This window comes from Crocodylus siamensis, chromosome 3 (genome assembly GCF_052110815.1).
Source record: "Crocodylus siamensis isolate JL-2025a chromosome 3, ASM5211081v1, whole genome shotgun sequence".
Classification (NCBI taxonomy): domain Eukaryota; kingdom Metazoa; phylum Chordata; order Crocodylia; family Crocodylidae; genus Crocodylus; species Crocodylus siamensis.
The window spans coordinates 27,165,339-27,192,834 of NC_143397.1; the positions used below are offsets into that span (position 1 = coordinate 27,165,339).

General features: G+C 44.0%; 2 protein-coding genes across 3 annotated transcripts in view; one reads left to right on the plus strand and one right to left on the minus strand.

The window, feature by feature from the left end:
* Nucleotides 1-887: 887 nt before the first annotated feature.
* PTGER4 (prostaglandin E receptor 4) lies at nt 888-12,678 on the plus strand. Its single transcript, XM_090037986.1, has 2 exons — nt 888-1,793; nt 10,353-12,678. The coding sequence occupies exons 1-2, from the start codon at nt 918-920 to the stop codon at nt 10,935-10,937; spliced, it is 1,461 nt and encodes a 486-aa protein (XP_089894112.1). The 5' UTR covers nt 888-917; the 3' UTR covers nt 10,938-12,678.
* An 11,530-nt stretch (nt 12,679-24,208) lies between these two features.
* Nucleotides 24,209-27,496, minus strand: part of TTC33 (tetratricopeptide repeat domain 33) — a 79,736-nt gene continuing 76,448 nt past the window's right edge. For both annotated transcript variants that reach the window (XM_090037989.1, XM_090037990.1), the window contains exon 5: nt 24,209-25,633. In XM_090037989.1, coding sequence (XP_089894115.1) covers nt 25,280-25,633 — 354 coding nt within the window. In that variant the 3' untranslated portion in view covers nt 24,209-25,279. The remainder of the gene's footprint in view (nt 25,634-27,496) is intronic.

Genomic DNA, 27,496 nt, shown 5'->3' on the forward strand with positions numbered 1-27,496 from the left:
CATTGGGTCAGACCAATGGTTCATGTAGCTTAGCATCCCGTTTCTGACAGGGGGCCCAGGCGGACGTTCGCCACTAAGAGGCCTGGTTCTGACAACTGCACAAGGGGGAGCTACAGCTGAAGTGCACCTCTCTAGAGCCGGGTGCTTAACCTCTGGCCCAGAGGCCAAACGCGGCCAGTGGAGCCATCGCATCCTCGGGACCGCTGGCGAGGTAGGGAGTGGTGGCCATGGAGAGGGCCACATGCCCCTGCCAAACAGGGTTGCCTACTCTTTTTGAATTTATTCCAGAAGGTTTCTGGAATGCCAGCGTGCTCGCAAGGCACGGCGTGAACACGCCCGCGTGCTTACGCGCATCAGTTACGGATCCCGGGGTGTAGACTACGCCAGGAAGGCCGGTGCCCGTGACTGTTACGTGTTAAGGCCCGTGGAGAACGCGGGCCCCTTCAGAACGGCCAGTGTTAACGGTCTCTCCGCGAGCAAGGCCCGTCCCTTCCCGCCCTGGAGCTTTACACCCCGCTCCTGGCCACCCCAGGGCAGCCTCGAGGGCTGCCAGCCGGCCTGCCGGGTTCCCCAAGCCCTGCGTGGCACCCGGGGGCAGCGCTGGGGCCGGCTCGGGTGGATGGGGACCACGGGCCAGCCCCAGCACCGACCCCTCCTCATCGGCGACGCGTGCTCGGGTACAAACACCCTTCAACTAGCAGATCGCTGTGTGCGCCGCAGCCCTAAGCCCTGCCCACACCCTGGGGTAACCGCCACCCTTCTCGGTCCCCGGTCCCGCTCCTCCCCGCGGGGCTGCCTCAAGCCGCCGCGGACCAATGGGACGGGCGCGCGGGCGGGGCGCCGGGAGCGGCCCCGCCGCCTCCTCCCCGCCGCCTGACAACTTGAAGCGGGCGCGGAGCGGGACGCAGCGGCGGCACATGGCCGTGGCCGGGGCGACGAGCGCGGGGCTCGCCGCAGGTTTCCCGCCGCTGCTCGCCATGTCCGATGCGCCGGGCAACTGCTCGGACAACAGCACGGGCGGCAGCCCCGAGAGCGGGAAGCCGCCCACCATCCCCACCGTCATGTTCATCTTCGGCGTGGTGGGCAACCTCATCGCCATCGTGGTGCTGCGCAAGTCCCGCAAGGAGCAGAAGGAGACCACCTTCTACACGCTGGTGTGCGGGCTGGCCATCACCGACCTGCTGGGCACCTGCCTCGTCAGCCCTGTCACCATCGCCACCTACCTGCAGAACCAGTGGCCCGGGGGGGCGGCCCTGTGCGAGTACAGCTCCTTCATCCTCCTCTTCTTCGGCCTGTCGGGCCTCAGCATCATCTGCGCCATGTCCATCGAGAGGTACCTGGCCATCAACCATGCCTATTTCTACAACCACTATGTGGATAAGAAGCTGGCAGGGCTCACGCTCTTCGCCATCTATGTTTCCAACGTGCTGTTCTGCGCCCTGCCCAGCATGGGGCTGGGCAAATCCACCCTGCAGTACCCCTGCACTTGGTGTTTCATAGACTGGCGGACCAAGGTGGCCACCCATGCCGCCTTCTCCTACATGTACGCTGGCTTTAGCTCTTTTCTCATCATGGTCACTGTGGTCTGCAACATCCTGGTGTGTGTGGCCCTGATTCGCATGCACCGCCAGTTCATGCGCCGCACCTCCCTGGGGACGGACAACACAGCCAGCCGCTTGTCGGACTTTCGCAGGCACAGGAGTTTTCGTCGCATGGCTGGAGCAGAGATCCAGATGGTCATTTTACTCATTGCAACCTCTCTCGTAGTGCTCATCTGCTCCATTCCTTTGGTGGTGAGTAACCCTGTAAAAACCTTTTCCTCCTTCCATCATTCACTCCACCACCCCCTCAGAGGCAAAAAGCAAAACCTATCCACCTCGGTGGCTATAGGACAACGCTCCTCCTTTGTGGGTTTTCAGAAGCTATAAAGTAACTCAGAAACGTTCACAAATACACAGGGATCTAAAACTGCATTGATTTAAAACTAATTTAAAAGGGGGGAGGGGGACTTATACTGGCCTCTGGGCACTTAGAAATTTTGCTGTGAAAGACAGAATGACCAGAAAACCTGGTATCTTCTGTACTTCACTGAAATGTTCCCAGCAAAATCCTGGTACCTTGAGATCTGGTTTTAAAATTAACTTGTGTAGGCCTGAACTTCAAGATTAATTACTACATTTATACACTATTTGTAAGTGTCGCACAGGGGGACAGAGTTTCCTACTACGTAAGAGAGAAAGCGATTTTTTTATTTATACTGCAAGGAGCGCATGCTGGGTGCTTCACGTCAAAGTACAAAAACAGACTTCGTGTCCTGAAGAGTTTACCATCTTAGGGATAAATTCTACTACCTTTGCTTTCCTGGAGCTGTACTTCAGCCTGTGAGGACCCCTGATTTCAGTAGCATACTACTCTTAAAGGTGGTAGATTCCAGCTGAGTGGTGTAGAGACTGCATACTGGTACTGGATAACCTTATCATAAATCACTTGATGACTTCCTAATCCAGATCACTTGGGGCTCAATCTAGCTGCTATTACGATTATTGCCTCTGATTAAATAGGAGGAAACCCCAACTTTTCAATTAGCAAACTACACTTTTTTTTCCTCTCTTCCACCTTAACTCCAGCGGAAGACAAAAATACCAGGTCTGGGCTCAGTCAGTGCTTGCCACCCGCAGCATAATAAAACTTGGCAAACTACATCTTTTGGCTCATATTCATTAAACAAACAACTGGCTATGCTTACTTGCCACCCTCCCTAACCAGGATCCTGGGAGCTAAGAGTTAGTAGGTAGAAAGGGAGTGCATTTAGCACGCAGATAATTGTAATGCTGTTTATTACAGGAGGGATCTGTCCTGGAGTTGACCTGTATCAAGATGCATTACAACAGGGGAATTCATGAGGGTGAAATATAATTGCAAACTAAGAGTAAGAACTACTCGGGTAAATGACATAGAGTATAATAAATAGTGTAATTGCAGGGGTCAAGCCAGTTTTGCTACATTGCTAACATAAATAAAACTTGCTGAAGTACAACTGTTGGAATCCCTGCAATTTTGACTGTCCCTGGAGCCACTTGCTTTTGGCTTCATCTTTCATGGTACACATAGGCATAACATGATCAGTACTAGAAACTTCCTGCACTGGTTTTATGGCACTTAAGTGGCTTAGTATGATATTTTAACAACAACTCTCCAAAAGATTAAGACTATGTTACGGGAAGGGATAACGGTAAGAAAAATGTGTTCTGTAAGCAAAAGCCTAACTTAGTGGATGATTGCTATTCAAAGATGCAGGCAGGTTTTTCAGAAATATTACCTGTGTTGCATGCGGGGACTAGAAGGATAGTGAACTAGGAAGCCTGAAGTTGAGTACATCTGAACAACTTCTACTTCAGGAGCCAGAGAACCTTCACAGAAAAAAGAAATAACCAAAATAAAACAGAATGTCCAACTAGACAGGCAACTGGGTTATTAGCAATTGATACAAGTTTTTTTGGATGGGACAAAAGGCTCATTTATTCAAAATAGCAAGGTGGGAAGCCTACTATATAGAGTGCTAGTCATTGCAAAAGTTGAGGGGGCAAAATATCAAGGGTCTTAGGAAGTGTTGCAGCAAAGGTCTGTTTTGTTTTTGTTTTAGGTGGCAGGGGAGGAGTTATTTTTGTTTGTTTGCTTGAACTTGCATAAGCTGTATCAAGGCAGGAGTGTAGACAAGGCATGTTAGTATCACACACTGCCCTGCCTGGTCACACCTCTTATCTCAGGATAAGGCTGCCCTGCTTCGTCTTCACTGCTGTGCTTCTGCCTGAGTGTTACTTAACCTCAGGTAACAACTACACACCCTTTTTGGCAAGGAGGACCAGGCTATTAGCCTGGTCTAAACACAGTATTTGTACCAATGTAAACTGCATGATATTATTTATTTACTGATATATTAGTACAAATGCTAGAGTATACACAGTTCTAATGGTAGAAAGGTAGTTTCTTCCAGTACACTAGCCCTGAGAGCTCTGAAAAGAAATACAGTGTTAAAAAATGAGGGGGAGAAGTATATATGCTGTCTATCCTTAAAAACAGCCAGTGGACATACAAGCTGGAAGTTCATTAACCTGCCTATGCACTTCATGAACCAAAAGATATCCTGGTGATTAAATGAGGAAGTCCATACTACAAAAGGAAATTTCTGTAATAAATAGTATTTAGTCTGTCCTGATAAGGGTGACACCAAAAATAAGAAAGAAGTGATAGTGACATTTGCACAAAGAACACACAGAGGCTGCTTTGCAGCCAGGAAGTTTTCTGATGACACTATTTCCTACTAGTGACATCAGCTGAATAAACTCTAATTTATTAAAAGTACAAGTAATGGAGCTTCTGAAAGAAGGCATCAGACCCCTTTAAACATTTTCATAGTAAGTTTTTTCACAAACTAGGCAGAGTTGAGCCAGGAAGGTGGGGTTTTTTTAATTTTAAAGAAGTTAAATAACCATAGCAAAGTCTGATCTTCGTTTAAAAAAAAGATAATACAAGTTAATAATGGAGTGCTCCAGAACTCAGTACAGAGACAGATATTTATAATGATTCAGACAGCAATAGTGATAAATGGACATTTAAGATGACACTAAATAGCTCTAGATTGGACTCAAAGAAATTGAAGAGCACAAATGCAGGTAAAAGTTGAATAACAATATAGGATATGCATATTAGAAAAAATAATCTAAACCTATGTGCGCCAATCAATGTGCTCTGAACTTGTGGGATAGTTCAGCTATTACACAGAAACTTTGTGTTTCCTCAAGATACTGCCAGGCAACTTACTGTGCATTTCAACAACAGATTAATAAAGCGCTTTGTGTTTCGTTATACACTACTGGCGAAAGGAAGTCATTGTAGATAGTGTGTGAGAAAGTCTGATCAAGGAGGTTTAAAAAGAAAGGCTAGGAAGTAATATGTAACATTTCCCCAGATGCTATACCTTAAGAGAGACTGCAAGGACCCTGAAAGTGTATTAGTGAAAAAAATGTCTGGAGAAAAAGGCATGTTAGAGATTGCAAGAGCATTGTGATAATTATACTCCCCACCCCACCCCCGATATTTGAAAGTTTTCACCACATTTCACTGCTTCAGGTAATTAAATACCAATAACCTTTTAAAAATTTGGCAGCATCATTTTATGATGTCTAACAATTTTATCCTAGCATTCTAAATAAGGAAAAGAAACTCTTATGTGACATTTGATCATCTTCAGGGGTTTTACACTTATTCTAAATTTGCTGGGACAGTTTTAAATAGTCTGGGGCTTTTTCTCTCTGAGGAACTGGAGACTATTTGCTATCAGAGGCAAGATGGCAGGCAAGATTTTTGAACAGTAAAGTGATTTGCGCTGGCAAACAGTCCCTGGGGGAAAGGGAGGTGAAAGGCTATTTGGCTTATCCAGCTGAAGAATTTATTTCCTGCTTACACTGGAATAGTTGCCTGTATGTAGCATATGGATATGTAATAGGAGGACAATTTTATGGGGACAGGTGAAAACTATGTAAAAGGCTACTCCTTTGTTTATTCTGTGTGATAACTATTATAAAGATACTCAATATTTCAGATGGGTAGAAATTGCCTTTTATATTTACATTTAGTCAGATGGAAAAAACATCCAACAGAAGCTGTGATGAGCATGCATTTGTTTGCTCTTACAACCTTACAGTCCCACCTTTCTACCGTAGTTACAAGTACAAACCCATTCTGCTGTCAAGTTTGATTAGTTCCAGTTTGCTTCTTGCTTTAATGAGAACTTTAGAGTGGAAAACTTAAAGCCTCAAAACTTTCAGCCATTTGCCATTGACTGGTTATTCACTTAGAGGCAAGATAGGTTTTCATTCATCACTCCGTTAATCATAATGAGTACTTCCCTGTTGCCCTATAAATGATGCTGTAAACAAATGTTATTTCAGCTGCATAAGAACTGACTGAACTGGTGACCCCATGCAGATTTCTTTTTAATCAGACTTGTGATTAATAAATGATGCATGAAGTAGGTTTCGCCACATAAATTACTTTTGATACTGAATTATTTTGTGAGAGAAGATAAAATGTAGCCTTCCTAGTTATGTGTTAACAGCAGTGCCCAGTCTAAAGCTTTCATTAAATAGGCTGAAACATACCTACTATACATCTCTCAATGGCATATACAACATCCATGCTTAAAATCAAGTCACAGGTTTTAATCAGTCATGTAATACATGCTCACATTACAGTAAACTCTCTCAGGCCAACAAAGGCACATGCTTGTGAAGTGCACGTATTGCAGGCACTGATAGTCAATGATAAAACTTTACCTTTGAACCAATGTCATTGTTAAGCCTTCAATACAAAAATACAGGGATATTTAAAAAAAAAAAGTCAACCTTTAAAAAATTGGAGATGGATGGATTTCTTCTGCCTGGGTTGGCAAATACATTCTAAAAGTTTCTCCGTGATCACAGAAAGCAAGTTGAATTTATCAGTACTACTATTCTTGTCCATCTGAAAGAGTCATGGTCATGTTTAAACTTAATACAAATGCCTGTTGGGTGGGTTAAGTGGGAAATAAAGCTTTGCTTCTGCCTACAATAAATTAGCGTGTAGATTCCTAGCTGTCAAGTGCAGATATCTGTCCCTTAAAAAGGATTAAATGGTATGTGTCCAGAAATATATTTAAACATTTATAGACTATTTGGAATGCATTTCCAGTGGAAGATAATTCTTTAGCATATAGAAAATCTCCTGGGAGGAGGAAAACTTTAAACACTAAAAACTAAGGCCCAGATTAAATTAATTCTAGTGATTTGACATTTGTTTGTGAGATTTCAACTTTTATTTTAAAACACTGGCTTGTCTTTCAACCTGTTGTTCTTTGGAGCCTGGACTGCCATTTCTCAGACACCCCTTCTTTGTCAGAGCACTAAGGTTCATTTGCAGAGGTGCGTGAGTTACACATAACAGTTCTTTGCTGCCTGCATGGTTTGCTTCTGGCATTGTTTAAGGACGTTTAAATTGGCTAGATCTTTTTTCCTGGTATCTTGGCCTATAAAAGCAAAACCTATAGTGGCTAACAGATCTCCAGGTTGCCTCCAGTTATAAACAGGGAGAACAGGCTGTACATGTGTGACAACTCTGCCATCTAGTGGTAAAAGTTTTCTCCACCAAAATTACAGAGGTGTAGGCTGTCCATCCAGGAAGTGCACACATCAACTTCCTTAGCCTGACAAAGGATTTTTGAACCCAAAAGCTTGCCTAAAAATTGTTCTCCAGCTATTTAGTTGGTCTAATAAAAGATATCAGATTCACCCAAAGAACCTTGTCTCCACCAAAATTGACAGTCAAGTTATATAGTGGGATTACTCCTAATGGTGTGATACAAGTTCAGTGCAGTACTACTATAGAGGAAATTAATTTTAATACTTTAAAATGTATAAAATGTCTGATTGGAAGTGCCAGGTTTGAAGAAAGTTCCAGTCGGTAACATAAGGGGACCCTTCAAATGACAAAAACGTTATTTTAGGTCCTAATGTCAGAAAAGTGAAATGCCTTGCTGATCGGAGCAAGCCATAGGACTAGTGTGGTTAAGGCATGGCAGTTTCTGTCACTAAGGTCATGCAAAGGAATGATACAAGTGGCATCATGGCCAGCTACCTTTACCTCTGCCTGAGCAACCAGCTACAACTGCACTGAGGGCAGCCACAGGTTGAGACTACTTTCATAGTTTCATAGTAACTAGAGTCGGAAGGGACCTAGGTAGATCATCTAGTCCGACCCCCTGCCTTAGCAGGAAAGAGCACCGGGGTCAGATGACCCCGGCAAGGTGCTCATCTAACTTCCTTTTAAAAATCCCCAGGCTAGGAGCCTGCACCACTTCCCCTGGAAGCTGGTTCCAGGCCCTAGCCGCCCTGACTGTGAAGTAGCGCCTCCTAATATCTAATCTAAACTTACCCTCCGCCAGTTTGTGACCGTTATTCCTGGTCACTCCTGGCAGCGCACGGGAGAACAGGGACTCCCCCAATACCTGCTGATCCCCCCTGACCAGTTTGTAGCAGGCCACAAGGTCCCCCCTTAACCTTCTCTTGTGGAGGCTAAACAGGTTCAGGTCCCGTAGCCTCTCCTCATAAGGCCTGCCCTGCTGACCCCTGATCATACGAGTGGCCCTCCTCTGAACTCTTTCCATATCGTCCACGTCCCTCTTGAAGTGTGGCGCCCAGAACTGGACGCAGTACTCCAGCTGCGGCCTGACCAGTGCCGCATAGAGGGGGAGGATCACCTCCCTGGACTTTTTTGGACCTCCAAAAGTTGTCTTCAGGTTATTCAAATTTCACTGTAAGCAAACATACAGTTTGTCTTAATGGAGTAATTGTAAAAAAACTTAGTACAGTTTGAACCCTACATGCTTTTAGTGCTGTAGTGAAACATTTTCCACTACTTCTGTAGTAAATGTAGAAACCACTGTAAGTTGTCATGTTAGCAAACAGATCTGAAGTGCCATTTATAAAAATATTCTTTCAAGTTTTAGTCAGTTTGATGATACTGATACCCCTAAGCTACTAATTATCCAGTCTTAAGCATGTGAAAGGACATGCTCTCCAACACAGATTACATGAAAAACTATTCTACTGGAAGATTCATTACTGCTCAGAGGGAGCATGGACGAATGACCTGTGCAGAATAACTAGCACAGCAAGGAAACCGTTACATACTCCCCAACGGTCACTGATAAAAACATTGAACGTAGATACCGGCCTCATTTAAAAGAATGCTCTGTTTAAAGTTACCTGGCAGTAGATTAAAGCCCTGAATGTTTATGCAGGAAGAATAGATTGAGATTCCCCATTACCATACTGCAGAAATCTCTTTTTTTTTTTGGAAAAAGTATTGTGACATTTTTCACCAAACTTGGACTGGTTCAAACTCTCTCTCTCTCTCTCTCAGTAAAAATGCCTTAAGAGGTTTGCTCATTCAGCTTCAGTTAGATTAAACCTTAGTCTGCCCACTTTTCTGAAGCCATTTACTACTTGAGCAAAACCTCATTAGACAAAAGACTTTAGGAGCCAAGGCAAAGAAGAGATTTTAACAGTTCTTGGTACTAGATATTTAGCATATTGTATAAAGAAGAGGTTAATGATTCATCTAAATTTACCTCGCAGAAGCAGGTAGTATTTTCCATGAGGAAGGCTGTCCAGTGACTTTCTTAAACCTGGGATACATTTTATGCCATTTCAAATTTTGATCCTAATTTAAAGATACTGTTTAGGACTGTGTAATGTAAGAGACCCTTTATCAGATGCTGTGCTTATTAAAGTCCATGGAGAGACATCAATGGTCATTGGACTTGACAGTAGTGTTTATAGAATTTGGCTTTAAGTAGATGGAGCTGTAGTAGTGTTTTTTCTGGTTGTAAAGGACAGGACCTTGAACAATTAAATACCTTGGATAAATGAGATCCCAACCAGGTTAGTAAATGCTCAATAAACTTATAATTAATTTAGAAATACTATTTAAACAAACATCAATAATAGTTTTTATGGCCTATAAATGGAACCTAGGGCAGACACAGTTGGGAAGAAGATCCAGGCAGCCTAGTCTAATGCCGGCATCAGGCTAATCAATATAAAAAAATCTGGTAGCTAAGAGGCAGCTGTTCTTTTTCTTTTAAACAAGCTTCAACAAGTACAATGATGAGAATATTAAAACGTTACCTTGAAACTCCAACAATAAAAGGTGCCAACACATTTATTTCTAAAGTAAGGCACAGACAGCTCTGGGCTTGTTTCTAGAGACCAGTTTGCTTGTTAGTTTGTCATCTTGCTGTAGTTTTTTTTAAACATACAATTATTACAGATTTGCTGGAGGAAAACTGCAAAGGTTGGACAGGTCTCCTCAATTGATTCAGGCTCCTTCCACATCCCTGGCAGGCAATGAAAGACTTGGGTGAAATGTTGAAATCTAACTCCTACAAATTAGAGAGAAAGAAAAGCCACCACCCAGGACTGGAAGTTTAAAAACCTGTAGGAATCAACCATAAAGGCTCATGAATATCAGACTATTTTAGGAGTCCAGGTAAAACCATGAGGGAAATGGAGAAAGGTTCTCTCTTCCTCCATGCAAGAAGCTAAAGTGCTCTCTTCCTCCGTGCAAGAAGATAAAGTGATTTACAGAGTTTGTTCCTTGTTTTGTCTTTTTTTCCCCCCCTTTTCAAAAATATACTTGTTGCTGATAATGAGAAGCTGGGCTTTGCCAGCTCTTGCTGTAACATGTAGCTACGAAGCTCTGCTTGGAAATGTCAGCTCTAACTTCCCTTATTTTTCCCCCCTCCTGTTTGGTAGGTACGCGTCTTTGTGAACCAGCTGTACCAGCCTCCGCTGGTGAAAGATGTCGGGCAAAATCCTGACCTGCAGGCCATCCGTATTGCTGCAGTGAACCCCATCCTGGATCCTTGGGTCTACATCCTCCTGCGCAAGACGGTGCTCAGCAAAGCCATAGAGAAGATCAAATGCCTATTTTGTCGTATTGGAGGGGCTCGGAGGCAGCACTCTGGGAGCAATTTCAACTGCGTAGATGGCCGCAGAGCTTCCTCTGCCATGTCCAGCCACTCACCGTCCTTCATCTCCCGAGAGCTGAGAGAGATCAGTAGCACCTCACAGACGCTACTCTATCCTCCAGAGCTCAATGAAAGCAGTGTTGCAGGACGTGTGCTACTGCCAGGAGCAAACACTAGTCTGGCTCAGTGTGACACTACATCAGTGAGGACATTGCGTAGCTCAGAGACCTCAGATTCTTCTCAGGGGCAGGACTCCGAGAGTGTCTTTTTAGTCAAGTCTGGTGCAGGGCCCAGTGCTGCATCCAAGGGCAGCTCTCTCCAGGTCACGTTCCCCACTGAAACGTTGAACTTATCAGAGAAGTGTATATAGTAATGAATGGAAATGGAGAAAGATCCTTCCAGGTACTTTGGAAAAAACTGGTGCAATTCATAGCCATGCTACCTACCGAAGGCGTGAGGGGTTCAGCTATGCTCTGAAGGGCTATTTTTCTCTTGCCATGTGTTGGGTACAATTCTTCCAGACTACTGAGGATTACACATAGGAACAGTTGTTGCAATCAGACTGTGGTATTATAAAACATAATGGGTTTGGAAATATAAATTGCCTTGTCTTGCCTTGCTCTGACACAGGATTGCTGCTGGGACTCTAGAGCTAGAAAGAACCATTGCTGTTTTAATCCAAATCTGGTGGAAATGTATTTTTTCCTCCACTCAACTCTTTATGGGTTTACAGTTCTGGTACTAGAACTAAAGGTGGGGCAATTACTGGGAAGAGAAACTATGACAACTGCCTTGCTGAGGATTTTAAAGTGTCTCACTAAAGTGTGAAAATGTGAATTTTTATTGCTGTATATATCATGATTGAGAATATTTAAAAGTCTATTCTTCTCTGTGAGAAGGTTTATTATTAATACAAGGTATATATAAAGTTGCTAGACTTCTTTTCCTCCCAATATTTCCTGCTAATGAAAAGGCTTTGCATTAGGTTTGTTTTACGTAAAAATTAACAGGCTGTTGGAGAACAACTTCTCCAGATGGGAATAAATAAAAACTTTGAGTTAAAAATGGGAACATTTGTGCTATTAGGGGAGAAAAGAGAACACACTTTTTAGTTTAAAACATTCTTTTCCTATGTATGTACATACTAAAAAGCCAGATTTTATTTATGTGCTGTGAAAGTTTATCTGTAGAACACAGTTGTTCCAATCTAAGTGCTAAGGCCCAATTCCTGTGCACTTTTACACACGTACTTAATATTACTCACTTGAGTAGTCCAGTAAAAGTCAATGGGACTTCTCATAGGAGTAAAAAATAAGCACTTGCATTTGTGTTTTTTGGGATCAGGGCCTATGACTTTCAAATCCTGGTTAATTTTCTTAATAATCATTTTAGTTAAAACATCACTGATATACTACAGGTATTGTCACATAACATTTTATCATTTTACTTCAAATGAGTAAATAGAAGCTTACAACTATAATCTGATCTTCTGTCAGACACACAAAATAAATGAAAGAGAATCTTCCTTACAAAAAATAAAGGTCATACATACCCATGCCCTATAGTAGGGGTGGGCAAAAAGCGGCCCCTGGGGCAGATGCGGCCCGCCAGGCCATTCTATCCGACCCACGGGGCCCCTAAAGAATTTAGAAAATTAATATGTATTTTCCCCCAGCTGCCTGTCATGCAGCCCTTGATTGCTTGCTTAAAATCAGTAAGCGACCCTCCACCCGAAATAATTGCCCACCCCTAACCCTATAGTTACACGCCCCCTGAGCATTATTTACCCCTAAAATCTAAGGGACAAACACATCACTAAAATTAACCATTAACCAGAGCTGAAAAGAAATTTATGTGCATTAATTTTTTAAAAGTTAGGTCTTGTTCCAGAAGCTTTGTTGTATCAAACATTAATTCTGTACAGGTATTTGGAGGATATTTTTGTCAAAGACATAATAAGCATGTTATGTTGCTTAAAGTGCTTTCATGTGAAATGCTTTATTGTAATTAAAATCCTGAGCCTAAGATTGGTGATGTGTTTAAGAAGCAGTTGTACTGACCAAAAATTGTTGGGAGATTGCAATTAAATGGAGACATTCCGCTTCCTTTCAGAAGTCTATGAAAGTCTTTAAATGTGTGTGTAATTTTACACCGAACAACTCAGTGTCAGGCCCTTGCTTTAATAAGCCACAGAACATATTTCATTCCTTAAGTTTCCAAAGCTTTCCAGATGGTTTAGCTATGCATCTTCTGCCATCACCTCCCTGTAGAGTTTCATTGCAATGCTGGGGAGGCTGAAGCAGAACGGAGTGAATTTTTCAGCGTAAGACCCACACACTTGAGTATTCACTCAGACCTAGCACAATATGCTTTGGCTGTGCTTGCTTTCTGCTAATACTGGGACAACAGAGTTGATTTGCATGAAGAGATGCTGGAATTGAGAACTATGTCCGTGCATACACATCTGTCAAAGTAATAGGTTGAGCCTGCCAGAAGCAGGCTAATAGTACATAATATTACTTCACATAAGAGGACCAGAGGACACTGTTACCAAAAGTCCTATCTAATGAAAATCCGACTGAACTCTATACATCTAAGGCCTCCACAAACACCGTTACTTTACTGTGACAATGACAGAATACTGTATTTACTCAAATAGAAGATGAACCTGATTATAAGACAACCCCTCCAATAATTAGATTCTATATGGAAAATGTATGCATTGGTTATAATTTTCCAGGTATTGAATCTAATTTTTAGAAGTTTGCCTTGAATTTGTTGCCCTCCCACTGCCACAGCAGGAAAAATACATCTGTGGGGGGGTCAGGTAGGCCCTTTGATCTCTGCTTCCCCCCAGCTTTTTCCTGCAGCAGCTTCCCCGTCTCCTTACTGTCACAGACCCTGCTCTCCCTAAGCACATGAAAGTGAGAAGCAAATGTGAAAAAAATACCTTTGAAATTAAACGTGGATGTAATAATTTACATATAGTACCCATAGACTTAGCTCATCCAGGATGGATGCATTTTATGTTTTTTCAAAATGCTGCAAGTTCTACCACAGGTACTCCATGAATGCACTTGGCACGTACTTATATCTAGTACAAACTATGCTTGATATTAGTCCAAAGCCACAGACTCATGATCTACCACATAGTTCAATGGGCTGGGCCCCCTTAGAGGCAACAGTGTTTCAAGCCATGTTGCTCCCCAGAACTCAGTGTGTAGGTGTACTGCAGATACCCCCCACAACAGTCACATGCTAATTAGTAGACCTGTGCAAAGCAGCTAGTATTTGCTTTGGGTTTGGCCGATTTGGAGGGCAGTGATTTGATTTGATGATCTGAATCAGTCCCAAATCGATTTGGCCAAATCTGATTCAGAGATTTGGCCGCTGCCGAATCAGCCAAATCTCTGAATCAAACAGGCTCCACCTCCCACCTGCTCTCCCAGCCCTCCCAATGGCTGCCCTGCTCGGCCCCAACGTCCCAGCTTTTAAAAAAGCCTTACGCTCACTAGCTGCATCCCACTACCCCCGTGTTGCATGGGGGGCTCTGCTACAAGACCCCAGAAGCCCTGACGGTCGCTGAAGCAGCCTGTAAGTGCAGGATTAAAAAAAATTTTTTTTTTTAAAGCCCCAAGATGCTGGGGCAGCCATTGATGGGGCTGGAAGAGCGGTCGGGGGGGTGCTCAGGAGGGCGGGAGGAGCAGGCAGGGAATGGGGCCTGGCAGAGGTCCCCTTCCCACTACTCCAGTCCCCCCCGCCCCAACCTCCTGCTTACTGGCACGGAGTCTGGGTCCAGCTCTGTGGCGGCAAAGAGGGACAGCCCAAATCAATTCAGAGAGCTTTGAATCAATTCAGACCTTTTTATTGGTCTCCCGATTTGATTCAGAGATTTTGCTCCTTCGAATTGAATTAGCACCAAAGCTTCGCACAGCCCTACTAATTAGCTCCCCCACTCATGAGTGGAACTGGGTGTTCTTATCACAGGTCATGGGATGCTCCAAAAATTTTAATGCAGATGAGGTGCAGGGCAACCTGGTCCAGCTTCACCTCATAGTGGGCAGAGCCACACTAATCATATGTGCCATGCTGTGAGAGGGAGTGACAAAGGGATTCTGGGTGAACTGTTTGGGGCCCCGTTTCATGATGTTTGCCAGACACTTAAGGCTGCTGAAGAAACAGGAATCATTGGAAATGGGAAAGAAAGGCTGATCTCAGCTGTGGGAGTGAAGAGGAAGTAATAACATATGCAATGCATATAAGAAGTATACACTTATACTTCCAGTGAAAGTATACTTCTTATAAACTACTTTCAAGAGTCGGTGGTGAGGGGGACTACACTTAATGTCTTATTCAGATGGGCTACACTAACCTACCCTAGGTTCCCATCAGCTGGTACTACAGGAAGACAGAAGAGGATGATGGGAAAGAAATGGCAGACCTCATCTGGTGGAGAGGGGTCTGGTATAGACTTTCAGGAGTAGACCCTCTGAGGAGGGCAGTGGGTGGTGGTATAGGTATAGAGATGGGTGCGTGGGCACATGGTTGCATGGTGCAAACTGTGTAACAGGTTTTTGGTGTGCTTTGAGCTGCCAAGTGAACCAGAAGGGCCACTTGGCAGAGTGTTGGAGGTGGAGAATATAGGGGTGTATATATATTCTCCACCTCCAACACTCTGCCAAGTGGCCCTTCTGGTTCACTTGACAGCTCAAAGCTTGAAAGTAGTGTATAAGTGTAATAAGTATAATATATATAGAAATAAATATTTTTGCAAGTTTGCCCATGGCTACACAATTATGGCAATGAGGAGTTGGTCTTGGGCTCTCCCTCTACCTTGTTCCTACAGCCTTTTGGTTGGTGAGACTAGGGGACATCTGAACTCTAAGGCCTATGGCTTGGGGCTTGCATGTAGGATGTCTGACATTGATTTGGGAGCATCTGAAGCCCCAAGCTAAATAGTCTGGGCAGGAGGATACTTGCTGGTGGTAGATCCACACGGACTTGAACAATTGAGCTCTGCTCAGTCAATAGAATTTGGAACTGACTTGGCCGATTTGACCTGAGACATGAAATTAAATGGAAAAAAAAAATCAGCATGTTTGCCCAATGCGGGCCACATGCTTTACAGTCATGCTCAGTGTAGGCTGCATGTAAATAAGCTTCATAGTTGGTTTCCACTGCTCTGAGCACATGCTACTTTTGGCAGCACTTTAATAACAGACAATGTATTTAGTGAGATTTCCTTGTTTATTGTTTGATTACTTGTTTATTGTTTGATTATAAGACGAGGGGCTTCCCGCCCCCCCCCCCATGCCAATGGGGAAAAAAACCTCACCTTGAATTTGAGAAATATGGTATTAGCGGCCAGTATACACTCAATGTGTCAATTAACATCTCCTCTTCTATAGGATAAGGAAACAGGGTTCATAGCTCTAACATATAGACAACTTAACCACCTATGCAGAAATCAGACCACATCCTTGGCAACTAGAACCAAGTCTCACAAGTAATACTTTAACTAAATGTAATCAGAAAACTGAATTTCAATTGTTCATTCAACGATTAATACTAATCCAGGGTCTTTTTTAAAAGGTACCTACCAAAAAAAAACTTAAAATATTTTACAATTTCCTCATCTTTGGCTCTCTCAGGAATATAGTGCACAAATGCCTAGTGATTTGGCGACAAGAGTTTATATTAATTAGCAAATCACAATTAATAACCTAACTGGCCCAGTGAACTTTTTACAATCAATCCACAGAGTAAAAACTCTCAAAACAATTTTTGCCACGTAACTAGAATTACTGACCTTAATTTCACAATAAAATGTGCTAATAAAAATAATACGAGCAGTGACTTTTTCCAGGAATCTGTAGAGGCCCCACCACCAGACAGTGATCAGAAGTAGATTGGATAAAAGGCTGAAATTTATAGGATTGAAAACAACTTGAACTGCTTCAGGGTGACTAATTCAAAGGGATCTTCAAATCTGAGGTCTGACAAGCTGTGCATCATGTGGGTAAAGACCTGGATGAGGTAAGGTAGATATAACAGCAGCAGAAGAAAAGGAGAAGGCTGTTCCTTCTCTACTGTCTTCACACACACTCCCACTTTGCTTGTGTTTTTTTTCTTTTACCCCTACAATAACTCAATGGATATGGGCACTCATGAGCTCCACATAAGCCAAATAAGCATCTTAAAACTTTACCCAGAAGTTACCCAACAGATACAGACAGACAGCTCCCTGTGTCATGTGCTCCAAATGTGACACAGTTTAATAAATAACTTATCTACATTATGTGCTCCATGCATACTTCATTTTAAAATGTCATTTGAAAGCATCACTCCTCTCCCGATTTAATCTTTTTGACCACTTTTAAGGTATTTATCTTGGTGACAAGTGCGGTTACCCTTAACTACTTCAAATTTCTCTCATTTTTACCTCTGAATGTACTGTAAAGCTTCTTAAAGGTTTTTAGCATGCAATCTACATGCAAATTAAAAATTTATTTCCTTTTTCTTTTAATGCTTGATCTTGCCATAAGTGTCCTTTAGCTTTATGGGTGCCATTGTTAGAGCTTTTTAACTGGACTTGAAGCAATCAAATATTTCATAGATATTAGGGCTGGAAGGGACCTCGGAAGATCGAGTCCAGCCCCCTGCCCAAAGGGCAGGAAGTCAGCTGGGGTCATAGGATCCCAGCAAGATAAGCATCCAATTTGCTCTTGAAGGTGTTCGAAGTAGGTGCTTGAACCACCTCCGCTGGCAGACTGTTCCAGACCTTGGGGGATTGGACAGTAAAGAAATTCTTCCTTATGTCCAGCCTGAAACGGTCTTGCAGGAGTTTGTGACCGTTCGACCTTGTCATCCCTTGGGGTGCTCTGGTGAACAAACGTTCCCCCAGATCCTGGTGGTCACCCCTGATAAACTTATAAGTGGCCATCAGATCACCCCTGAGCCTGCGCTGTTCCAGGCTAAAGAGTACCATGGCTCTCAGCCTGTCATCGTAAGGTCTGTTTTCTTGACCTCTGATCATGCGCGTGGCTCTTCTCTGGACTCTCTCAAGCTTCTCCACATCCTTTTTGAATTGTGGAGCTCAAAATTGGATGCAGTACTCCAGCTGCGGCCTCACCAAGGCCGAGTACAAGGGGAGAATGACATCCCAGAATTTGCTTGAGAAGCATCTATGGATGCAAGCCAGCATTTTAGTCGCTTTACTTACTACCGCAGCATCGCATTGGAGGCTCATGTTCATCTTGTGGTCAATGATGACCCCTAAGTCTCTTCCTTCTGTAGTGCTAGCCAGCGTAGCACTGCCAAGCCTATAAGGATGCTGCAGGCTTTTCTTCTCAAGGTGGAGAACCTTGCATTTTTCAGTGTTAAACAGCATCAGGTTTTTGACCGCCCATTTGCTGAGCCTGTCCAAGTCAGCCTGGATCACCTGCCTGTCTTCTGGCATGGATGCTTTGCCCTGAAGTTTGGTGTCATCAGCAAACTTGGCCAGTCTGCTCCTGACTCCATTGTCCACATCATTAATGAAGATGTTGAACAATATGGGTCCAAGGACAGAGCCTTGGGGGACCCCAATGGTCACAGGGCACCATGATGAGCAACTTCCATCAATTACTACCCTCTGGGTCTGACCACGGAGCCAATTTTCCAGCCAGGGGATTGTGGTGGACCCAAGGCCACAATTGGTCAGTTTCACCAAGAGGTGATCATGGGATATTAGTTTAAAGGCTTTTTTGAAGTCAAGATATACGACAAATCTCTTCCCCCTTGTCCAGATGATAGGTCACCTGGTCGTAGAAGGAAATGAGATTGGTCAAGCAAGACCTACCCGCAACAAACCCGTGCTGGCTATCCCTTAGGATGTTAGCCTGGGCCAGTCCATCAAGGATGGCCTCCTTAATAAACTTTTCTAAGATCTTCCCCGGGATAGAGGTCAGGCAAACATCATGAAATGGGGCCCCAAACAGTTCACCCAGAATCCCTTTGCCAGACCATATTTAGCTGGATCCACTTTCCTCCCTTTCTTGAAGACAGGCACCACATTGGCCTTCTTCCAGTCTTCAGGGACTTCACGAGAGCGCCAGAAGTTCTCAAAAATCTGTGCCAGGGGCTGGGCGATGATGCTCGCCAGCTCCTTGAGTACCCTGGGGTGCAGACTGTCAGGGCCGGCTGACTTGAAGGTATCCAGCTTCTCAAGGTGTTCCTTCACAAGGTCAGCATTAATGGAGGGCAGGGGATCTCCCTCACCCAGACCTCCCTGTCCTGTAGCAGGCACGGGCATCCCAAAAGTACCCATTTAATAGGTTGCTTTTTCCTGGGTGTCAGTTGCCCCATCTGGTTCAGCAGGGGTCCAATGTTGCCCTTGCCTTTCCTCTGGCTCCCCACATATCTGAAAAAGGACTTTTTATTGTCCTTGATGCTCGAAGCTATTTGGAGTTCAGTTGCAGCCTTGGCTTTCCTGGTTTGCAGGACCAGACCAGTGAAAATATTAAATACAAAATAATTTTAGAACCTTCAGAACTGGAAACTTTTGAAGTTTGTTCCTATTGCTACTTATACAGCCTTGAGGAAATACTTTCCAAATGTTCAAGCATACGTGGATTTCACAGATATTCCCCTTTATAGTAGGGCTGTGCAAAGCTTTGGTCTCCGATACGATTTGGCAGAGATTTGACGCGATATAGTGGCCGAATCACCAAATCCAAATCAAATCAGGAGACCCTCTAATCTCTCTGAATCTAATCAGAATCCTCTGAATCAATTTGGAGAGATTTGGAAAAATTTGGACATAGACACAGCTTTAAATGTTTTTTCTACATACCTCAAGGTACCAGGCGGCTCATCAATGCTGTATTGCTGGGGCGGATGGAGCGTCCCACAGGAGTGCAGAGGGCTTTCCAGCTTGCTTGCTAGCAGACCTGAAAGTGGACCAGAAGTACTTCCGCCCACTTCCAGGTCTGCCAGGGAGCACATGGCCCCCCCCGCTACTGTGGGACGCTCTAGCCACCCCAGCACTGGAGCATTCACGAGCCACGCCTGGTACCTTGAGGTATGTAGAAAAAACATTTAAAACTGTGTCTGTGGCCAAACTGCTGATTCTCCAAATCAGCATCAAATCTTCAGATTTGGATTTGGCCAAATCAAATCAGGGACAGTGATTCAAATCAACGAATCCAATCACTGTCCCCAATTAAGGCTGAATCTGAATCCAAATCGAATACAAGCCACTTCGCACACTCCTACTTTCTAATTCAAATGCTTTCCCCCTTTTGGGTGCTAAAGATCTTGCTTTGGCTAGAAGTTCGACCTTTTTAAAGAATTGGCAATATTTTTTTTTCAGTAACTATTTTCCTTACAAGGACTGCATTTTAAAGAAGTTTACAACAATGTAGTATAAATATATTCAGAAACAAAGTAACAGTAAATAACACTAAAAAACAAACAAACAAAATCAATGGCATACCTTTCTAACTCAGCACAAGAAAGAGTCACTAGTGACTGGTAAGGAAGCCAACACTTTATTTACAATATGGAGATAATTAAACAAGTGAGACCTACATATGCAATAATAGCACACTATACAAAATTAGAATAAAGTGGATATTGCCAGTTGGCACATTACTGAAGTTGGGAATAAACACTGATGACAAAAAAAAAGTATTAGATGTTCTCTCATAAAACCATATTGCTCATCTAGAAGTAATAACCTATTCTCATCAACAGGAAAGACCATTACCATGAAAATGATGATCTCTCAAATCAGGGTCAGTAATCTGTCCAACACAGGTTCATCCTCTTATGAGTCAGACCATGCACTACTCTAATCAATGGGAAATTTATAACTGATTTCGATGGGAGCAAATCTGGAGTAGGAGGCCAAGCCTCTCCATCCTTGAATAAACAGATTACACAATGACTTAAGCAGAGAATGCAGAAATAGGGCAGGAGGTACAAGGTCATTAGTCTGACTCCATCTAAATGAGATATAACAAACATACTTCCTCAATGCAGAACGACAGCTTCTTGGATATATCTTCAAGTAGTACATCTTCAAGCACTTCCCTGTAGCTGGAAGAGACCTACCCTTGTGTAAAGTGATCTTCTTAGGGCTCAGAGATAAGAAAATTATTTTCATGCAGCATGACTGTCTATACGTTGTTTTATTATAATTTTAAATAAAAATAGTTTTCTTTTTGGTAAACTGGAACATTTTAGGGCTCTGCCACACCAAAAAGTCAATGATAGACATATCAGTAAGATTTTAAAAGTTTACTCCCAGAACAAGCTTTCAGTTAAAGTAGATATGCTAGCAGTTCTATTATAAAATCTGAGAGGTTCAGAAGGTGGCTACCAAAATGCTGCAGAAACATATGCTTACAAGGCCTGGAGAAGATTTATTTTTCAAATTACAAATAGATTTATCTGTTTTCCAATCAGAGAAGGGAAAGATTATACTCCCACTCCTGGACTACTCTGTACATTAGAACCTTCCCAATAAGTAGGAGGTACATTGTGAATTAATAACATTTCTGAATTAATGATTGAATGAAAATGAAGACTTTTGATTTTTGTGGGACGAGATGCATTTTTAAAATTTATTGTAGCAACTCAGTTTCATTATAATTCCAATATTTAAAAGACAATGAAAATATGAAGCAGTTTATCATCTAAAAAATAATGAAAATTCAGTAAAGACAGATACCAAACAACAGCATTTGCTATTATCTTTGAAAGGAGTGGAGAGACCAGTAGTTTTCTGTAGATTATAAAACATTCTCTGAGGCACTCAGGGGGCTCAACCATAAATTGAGTCAATGAATCTTTCCATTGTATGTTACGTACTTCAAAATGCTTTTAGAAGTACACATTTAAAACACAAACAAAAATATAAAATGACAAATGTGACAAGTGAGTTTTGAAAAACTTTATCTGGCTCTAAATCAGATTAATTTTTTTTTTAAAGTTTGCTCTCTAAAGCTGTATTCTAATATAAGGTCAGGGAACTCTGTGGTAGACCAAGTTCCTAAAAGTAGCTTCTAGTTGGACAATTAGCCACCTGATTGCAACTGTATATATCACAGATATCCAAGTCAGCTTCAGTGAATTGAAGCTTTGTTGTTTTTCCCTCCCTTTAGGAACTGCTCAAAATTCTGTCCCTACTGAAGTTGGTGACAATCTCAACTAGAAATCAAGAGATAGACCCACTCAATTCTATCCTGAATAACACCCCACTAACTACAAAACAGTTGTTTTTTCTTGGGTCAAAGGACGTATCATTTAGAGCAGGGGCAGGCAATTATTTCAGGCAGAGGGCTGCTTACCCAGTCTTGGCAAGCTGTTGAGGGCTGCATGGGTAGCCCCATCCCTTGACAGGTGCCCTGCCCCCTGGTCATCATCTTGGGACCAATGTCCCAGGGCCAGCACTGGTGTGGCCCAAAGCAGGGCACAGGCTGGCAGGGGTCTGTGGAGCTGGGCTGGGCTGTACCAGTAGGGAGAGGGGGAAGCTGGCCTGGCTCCATAGAGTCCCGGCTGGCTAGGACCTGCGTTTCTGCCACCCTGCTCTGGGCCCCGCCAGCACTGGCCCTGTCACACTGGTGCAGGCCCCATGCTCCCACTGGCTCCTGCACCTGCTCACTCCCAGTGCCCCCCAACCCCACGGTACTGGCGAGGGGCAGAGAGTGGGGAAAAGTGGCCCCTCACTCACCCCGTGGCCAGCACTCCCTGCTACAGGTGTTTGCAGCCCACATGGGGCTGTCTGGAGCAGACACAGGCAGCCTCATGCAGGCTGCAAGGCAGGTCACCAGCCACAGGGCGAGTGAGGGGCCACTTTTCCCCCTGTACCACCCCCACGCTCAGCAGCAGCTTGTAACCTACCCCTACTCCCAGCCTGGGCTCCACACCGGCTCTGGGCTCACCTGTTGGGACTGTGCTGTGGCAGGAGCTGCGGTCCCCCTGCTTACCATGCTGAGCAGTGTTTGCTGTTGCTGTCCGCCTGGAGCTTGCACACTGGGGAGCCCAAAGGCGGTGGTGGCAAACAGCCCGGTGTGGCAAGACCGGGGACTGCAGCTGCTGCTGCAGCACGGCCCTGACGGGCGAGCCCGGAGCTGGAGTGGGGCCCAGGCTGGCAGGGGGCCAGGTTAGAAGCTCGCCCTGAGCAGGGGGATGGGGAAGTAGCCCCATGCTGCAGCCGCTTGCAGCCTGCCTGGGGCTGCCTGTGCCTGCTCCAGACAGCCCCGCATGGGCTGCAGCAGGGAGCACTGACTGTGGGGCAGGGGAGGGGCTGATAACTTCACGCCAGGAAGGAGCAGGGAAGGAGCCTGGGGAAAAGCTGAACGTGGGGGGCAGAGGGAAGTGGCCCCTCCCTCACCCCGTGCCTGATGCCCCGCACTGAAGCTGCTCAGCCTACACAGGGCTACCCGGAGCAGGCACAGGCAGCCCCAGGCAAGCTGTGAGTGGCTGCAACATGGGGCTTCAGGCAGGGGGTGGGAACAGGGCTGCTTTTCCCCAGGCTCCTTCCCTGCCCAAGGTCATCCCCTGCCCTTCCCCTTACCTGCAGTTCCAGCACTGGGGCAGCCATGTGGTTGCAGGCCAGAAGCTCACCTGGGGTTGGGGGGGGGGCAGGGCCAAACAGGCCCTGCTGTTGCAGGAGCCTGCCAGGGCTTCCCCTGGGTCCTACTGCTCTTGATTCCTGTCATTTTTGACAGGAACCAAGGGCAGATAAATATTAATTTTCTATGGGCTGGATAGAATGGCCTTGTGGGTCAAATCCAGCCCACAGGCCATATTTTGTCCACCCTGATTTAGAGGTGCATCTATTTATCAGTCCACATCATATTTGCCCTGATAAAAGGAAAATTGACACTATCAGCTATCGGCTTTTTTTGGGCAGATAATATCACCAATGCATGCGCACAACCAGTAATGCAGCCTGGCAGTCTGTCAAGCAGTGTCTGGCCAGTAAGTCTGGGAGGAGGAGTTGGAGATAAGATCCCCTGTGGTGCAGAAGGCGGGGCTGGGGCAGGTGTTGCCCACTTGGGGCAGGCCGAGGCAGAGCACAGGAGAGAGCTATGGGTGGCTTGTCCAGGGGAGGGTGCATCCCCCACTGCTGTGCGCACCCCCAGGAGAGGCACTGGGGGCATGTGCCACCTGGATTTGTGCATGGGGCGAGTACAGGCTGCTTGCTGTGGACGTGAGGACAAGGGCTGCACTCAGGGTAGGTGGTGGTTAGGTGGGCAGTGTAGGCAGTGGTTAGCAGCAGCACTAGGAAGGGTACTATGGGGGCTGTGCAGCAAATTTTGGGGTGGCCATAGTCCGCCTCATAGCTACCCTCCCAGCACCGCCCAACCTGTCCCGTCTTCTCCGAGTGCAGATGTAGCTTAGCACCCCACTGGGAAGAGGCCAGTGAAGCCCCTGGCCCCAAGCCTGCAGCAGGAAGCCCATGCACAAATCTAGGGGGCACATGTCTCCCACAGGGATATGCACAGCAGCTGGGAGCTGTCCCTAGACAAGCTGCCCACAGCTCTACCCTGTGCCCCACCCCACCACTGCCTACCCCTGGCCCACTCTCTCCTTCACCACAGGGACCCTCAATCTGCTCCCCCCCGCCCCATGTCCCTTCTTTTCCCCATACCCCTTCCCCCCACAGACTTACTGGCTGGATGCTACTTTCCAAGCTGCCGGGCTGCATATCAGCAACCAGAACGGTAATTGGCTGATATGGCTGGCTAATAACTGGCCATCAGTATCAGCCAAAAAAATCTTATCGGTGCACTCCTAATAGCACCAAAAACTCAAAGAAAGTCTTAGTCTTGCATTAAGAAAATTAAAAGTGAAGAATCTCATAGTTCATCTCAGTGTTACATTCGTAAGACTTTCCTCATTGTGCTCCCAATATTTTACTGTGCTGTATATAATGCAGAAGTCAAGTATCAGTAGTAATGGACAAGTCAACAGAAGGTGAATTTCATTTGTATTTGTATTTGCATCCTTTCTCCAGTAGATTTAGGTTAATGTTTAAAAGTGTCTGAACATAGTGTGATTTAGTACAACTCATACGATACACACTGGTTTCAAGCCCCTTGAAACAATATGAAACATTCCCTTGACCCCACAGGACTTGAAATAAAATCTCAGGGTTAACAAAGACTATTCACAATCATCTGTAGCTTTTTCATGAAATCCCTACACTAATGAAAATAAAGACTTCACCAAATAAAATTCATTATTGAACTGACTGCTAATTAATATTAATAATTAAGGATTGCAAAGTAATATTTTCATTAAATTTCCCTTTGTGGTTTCTTTTTAAGTAACAGATAAATAAGCACAGGTAAAAAAAACAGACATAATTTATACATGATAATTATGCAATAAAGTTGGATAAACTCAGAGTTGATATAATGTAGTTAGTAGTTTCAAATTATTTTAATGCAATCTTTAAAAAAAAAAAAAAAAAAAAAAAGGAGTTTTAAGAACAACTAGCTTCCTTCTCCAGAAGTATGGAGGGAATGAGAAACTGGATCTTTGCTTATCGGTTGCTTTTTTTCATATCTACATAAAAACACTTTTTCCCTGAAAAAACTGCTTTAGCAACTCCTGTCTCTTCTGTTTTACAAGTCTGCTCTGCTGCTAAAAAGACATTCAAACGCTTGATAAATAACATTACATTTCAAAGCAATACTGGCAAAAGGTTATGCTACACTATCGGGCTTTGATAAAAATGCTATCATCGAGGGCTGTAGCGCATTTCTCTTCTTCAGTTATAGTCTCCACTGTGCCTGAAGCAGACACGATGACCACTGTTTTAGTTTCGGACATGGGTTTTTCCTTCTCAGCTATAGCAGCACAAACCGCCACAATCTCATCACTTTCAAAGTCATAATCTGGGATAGATTCTTGTGTAGTAGCCGTTTCTTTTGCCATTGCTTGTGTTGCTTCAGGGTTTGCTGCTTTCTTCTGTTGCTCACGGAGCTTTCTGGCCCAGGAAAGGTCCTCTTTCCACACTTCAGGATTCATTGGATAGATGTGCAATGCTACCTGAAAACTTCGGATTGCCTAAAAATGACCAGAGAAGTTGTCATTAAATAAAAAGGGTCAAAAAATTCTAATCACAGAAATTAGAAAAGAAACCAAACCTCCAGGCCAGCCTGAGACAGACATGGGGAAACCAAAGCAGTGCCTTACTTTCAGCTTGGCAGGCCCTCACACTGTGCGCAACACATGCCCTGAAGAGGCATCATGACAGTTTGGCTCGGCTCCCCAGCATCTGTATAGCTTGCACACTTCAGTGGGCCTTTTTGGCAGTTTATCTAATTTGATTTAATCAGCTATTAGATAAAAGCACCAAAAAGCCACACGGAAACATGTGACATGTTTGGGGAAAACCTTCCTATCTGGGAGGCATTCTGCCATTTCTGAAGCATGTGAACTTCCCAAAGTTCAAAACACATGGAAAAGAACAGTTTACTTGTTGCAAAACTGTTATTTTACTGATTTTAACCAGCTTTGAGTCAGAAGCCATATGAAATTGTGATTATGAAATGTCTTCAACTGCAACTTCTCATGAAGTGCAAAATAAAAACAAAAAGCATCCTATTTGATTTTAAAATCTTCAGCAGAGGGACTTGTCATTTAAAAAATTGTAAAAAAAAAGATCATTCACATTTACTGAACTGTAAAAAAACAATTATAATCAAATCAAGTTTTACTGGTAGACAGAAGTTATATTGTTAATAATGGCTCATTCAGTGCAACAAGAAGTAGCTTTGATACTTAATTTTAGCATAGTATATAGCAATTCTTCTTTGAAAACCTGTGATTAAAACCTAGCACTTGCATTATGTGATTATATTAGGATAAAAAAGTTTAAGTGACTTAACCAAGTGCAAAAAACTGGACTGTTCAGATTTGTCCCTAAAATCAAAGAACCTCATAAAAAGCAGCACTGTTATACAGAATCATATTTCACTTTCCTAATAGAAATGTTTTATTGTATATCAAGGTCTATCAAGACCAGGAACTAAAAACATGAAAAATTGAAGCAATCTATGACTCAAACCCAAAGTTGGCAAAATATTTGTTATTCATAAAGAAATTCATAGATTAGTAAGGCTGGAAGGTACCTCAAGAGATCACCTAGTCCCGCCAAGGATTTCCTTCTCTAATTTTGAACAACCTGTCCTAAAGATAAAACAGGGCGCGTCTACAGAAGACACTGCAGAGTAGGCTAATTAGCTCCGCAGTAAACATTGTGCATCTATATGTGTGCCTCTATTAGTAAGCTAATTAACTCTGCAGCAGGATAGTACTTGTGTTTCTTGCATTTCTGCTTGCTTTCAGCTCCACAGCAGTGTATGTGTAGATGCTGCCCCAGCTGGCTGGGGCACAAGGGTGCTTTCGTGCAGAGGCTGCCTAACAGCTAGCCCTGAACTGGAACACTCCACATTCTGAGCTGGGGCAGAGCAGCTCTGCACTGGTAGGCTGACTCCCAGGGCCCCCTGCCAGGCGGGGCTGCCCTGACCTGGCTCAACATGCTGTGATCCCGGGTGCACATTCAAATGACACGCCTGGGGGCAATAAGCTCTGAGTTTATTGCTTCACATTAACTGCATATGTAGACATGCCCACACTAACTTTTATTCTTTTTCTCAGTAAACATCTATTTTTAAATCAATGTAGACTGCTGCCCCAAACCAAATGCAGCAGGATATTACCACCAAAACTAAAGCCGTTCAGATGAGTTTAAACCTACCTATGTTATGATTTTATAGCAGTCTAGGAGTGAGGTGCATTGGTAAAGGTTTTTTGAAGCAGTTTGCATTATGTCCGACTTAAATGTGTTCTACAAACTTTTTTGAAAATAACCAGCATTTAGTTCCCCTAACCACCACATTCAAGTAAGTTACAAGATAAGCTATC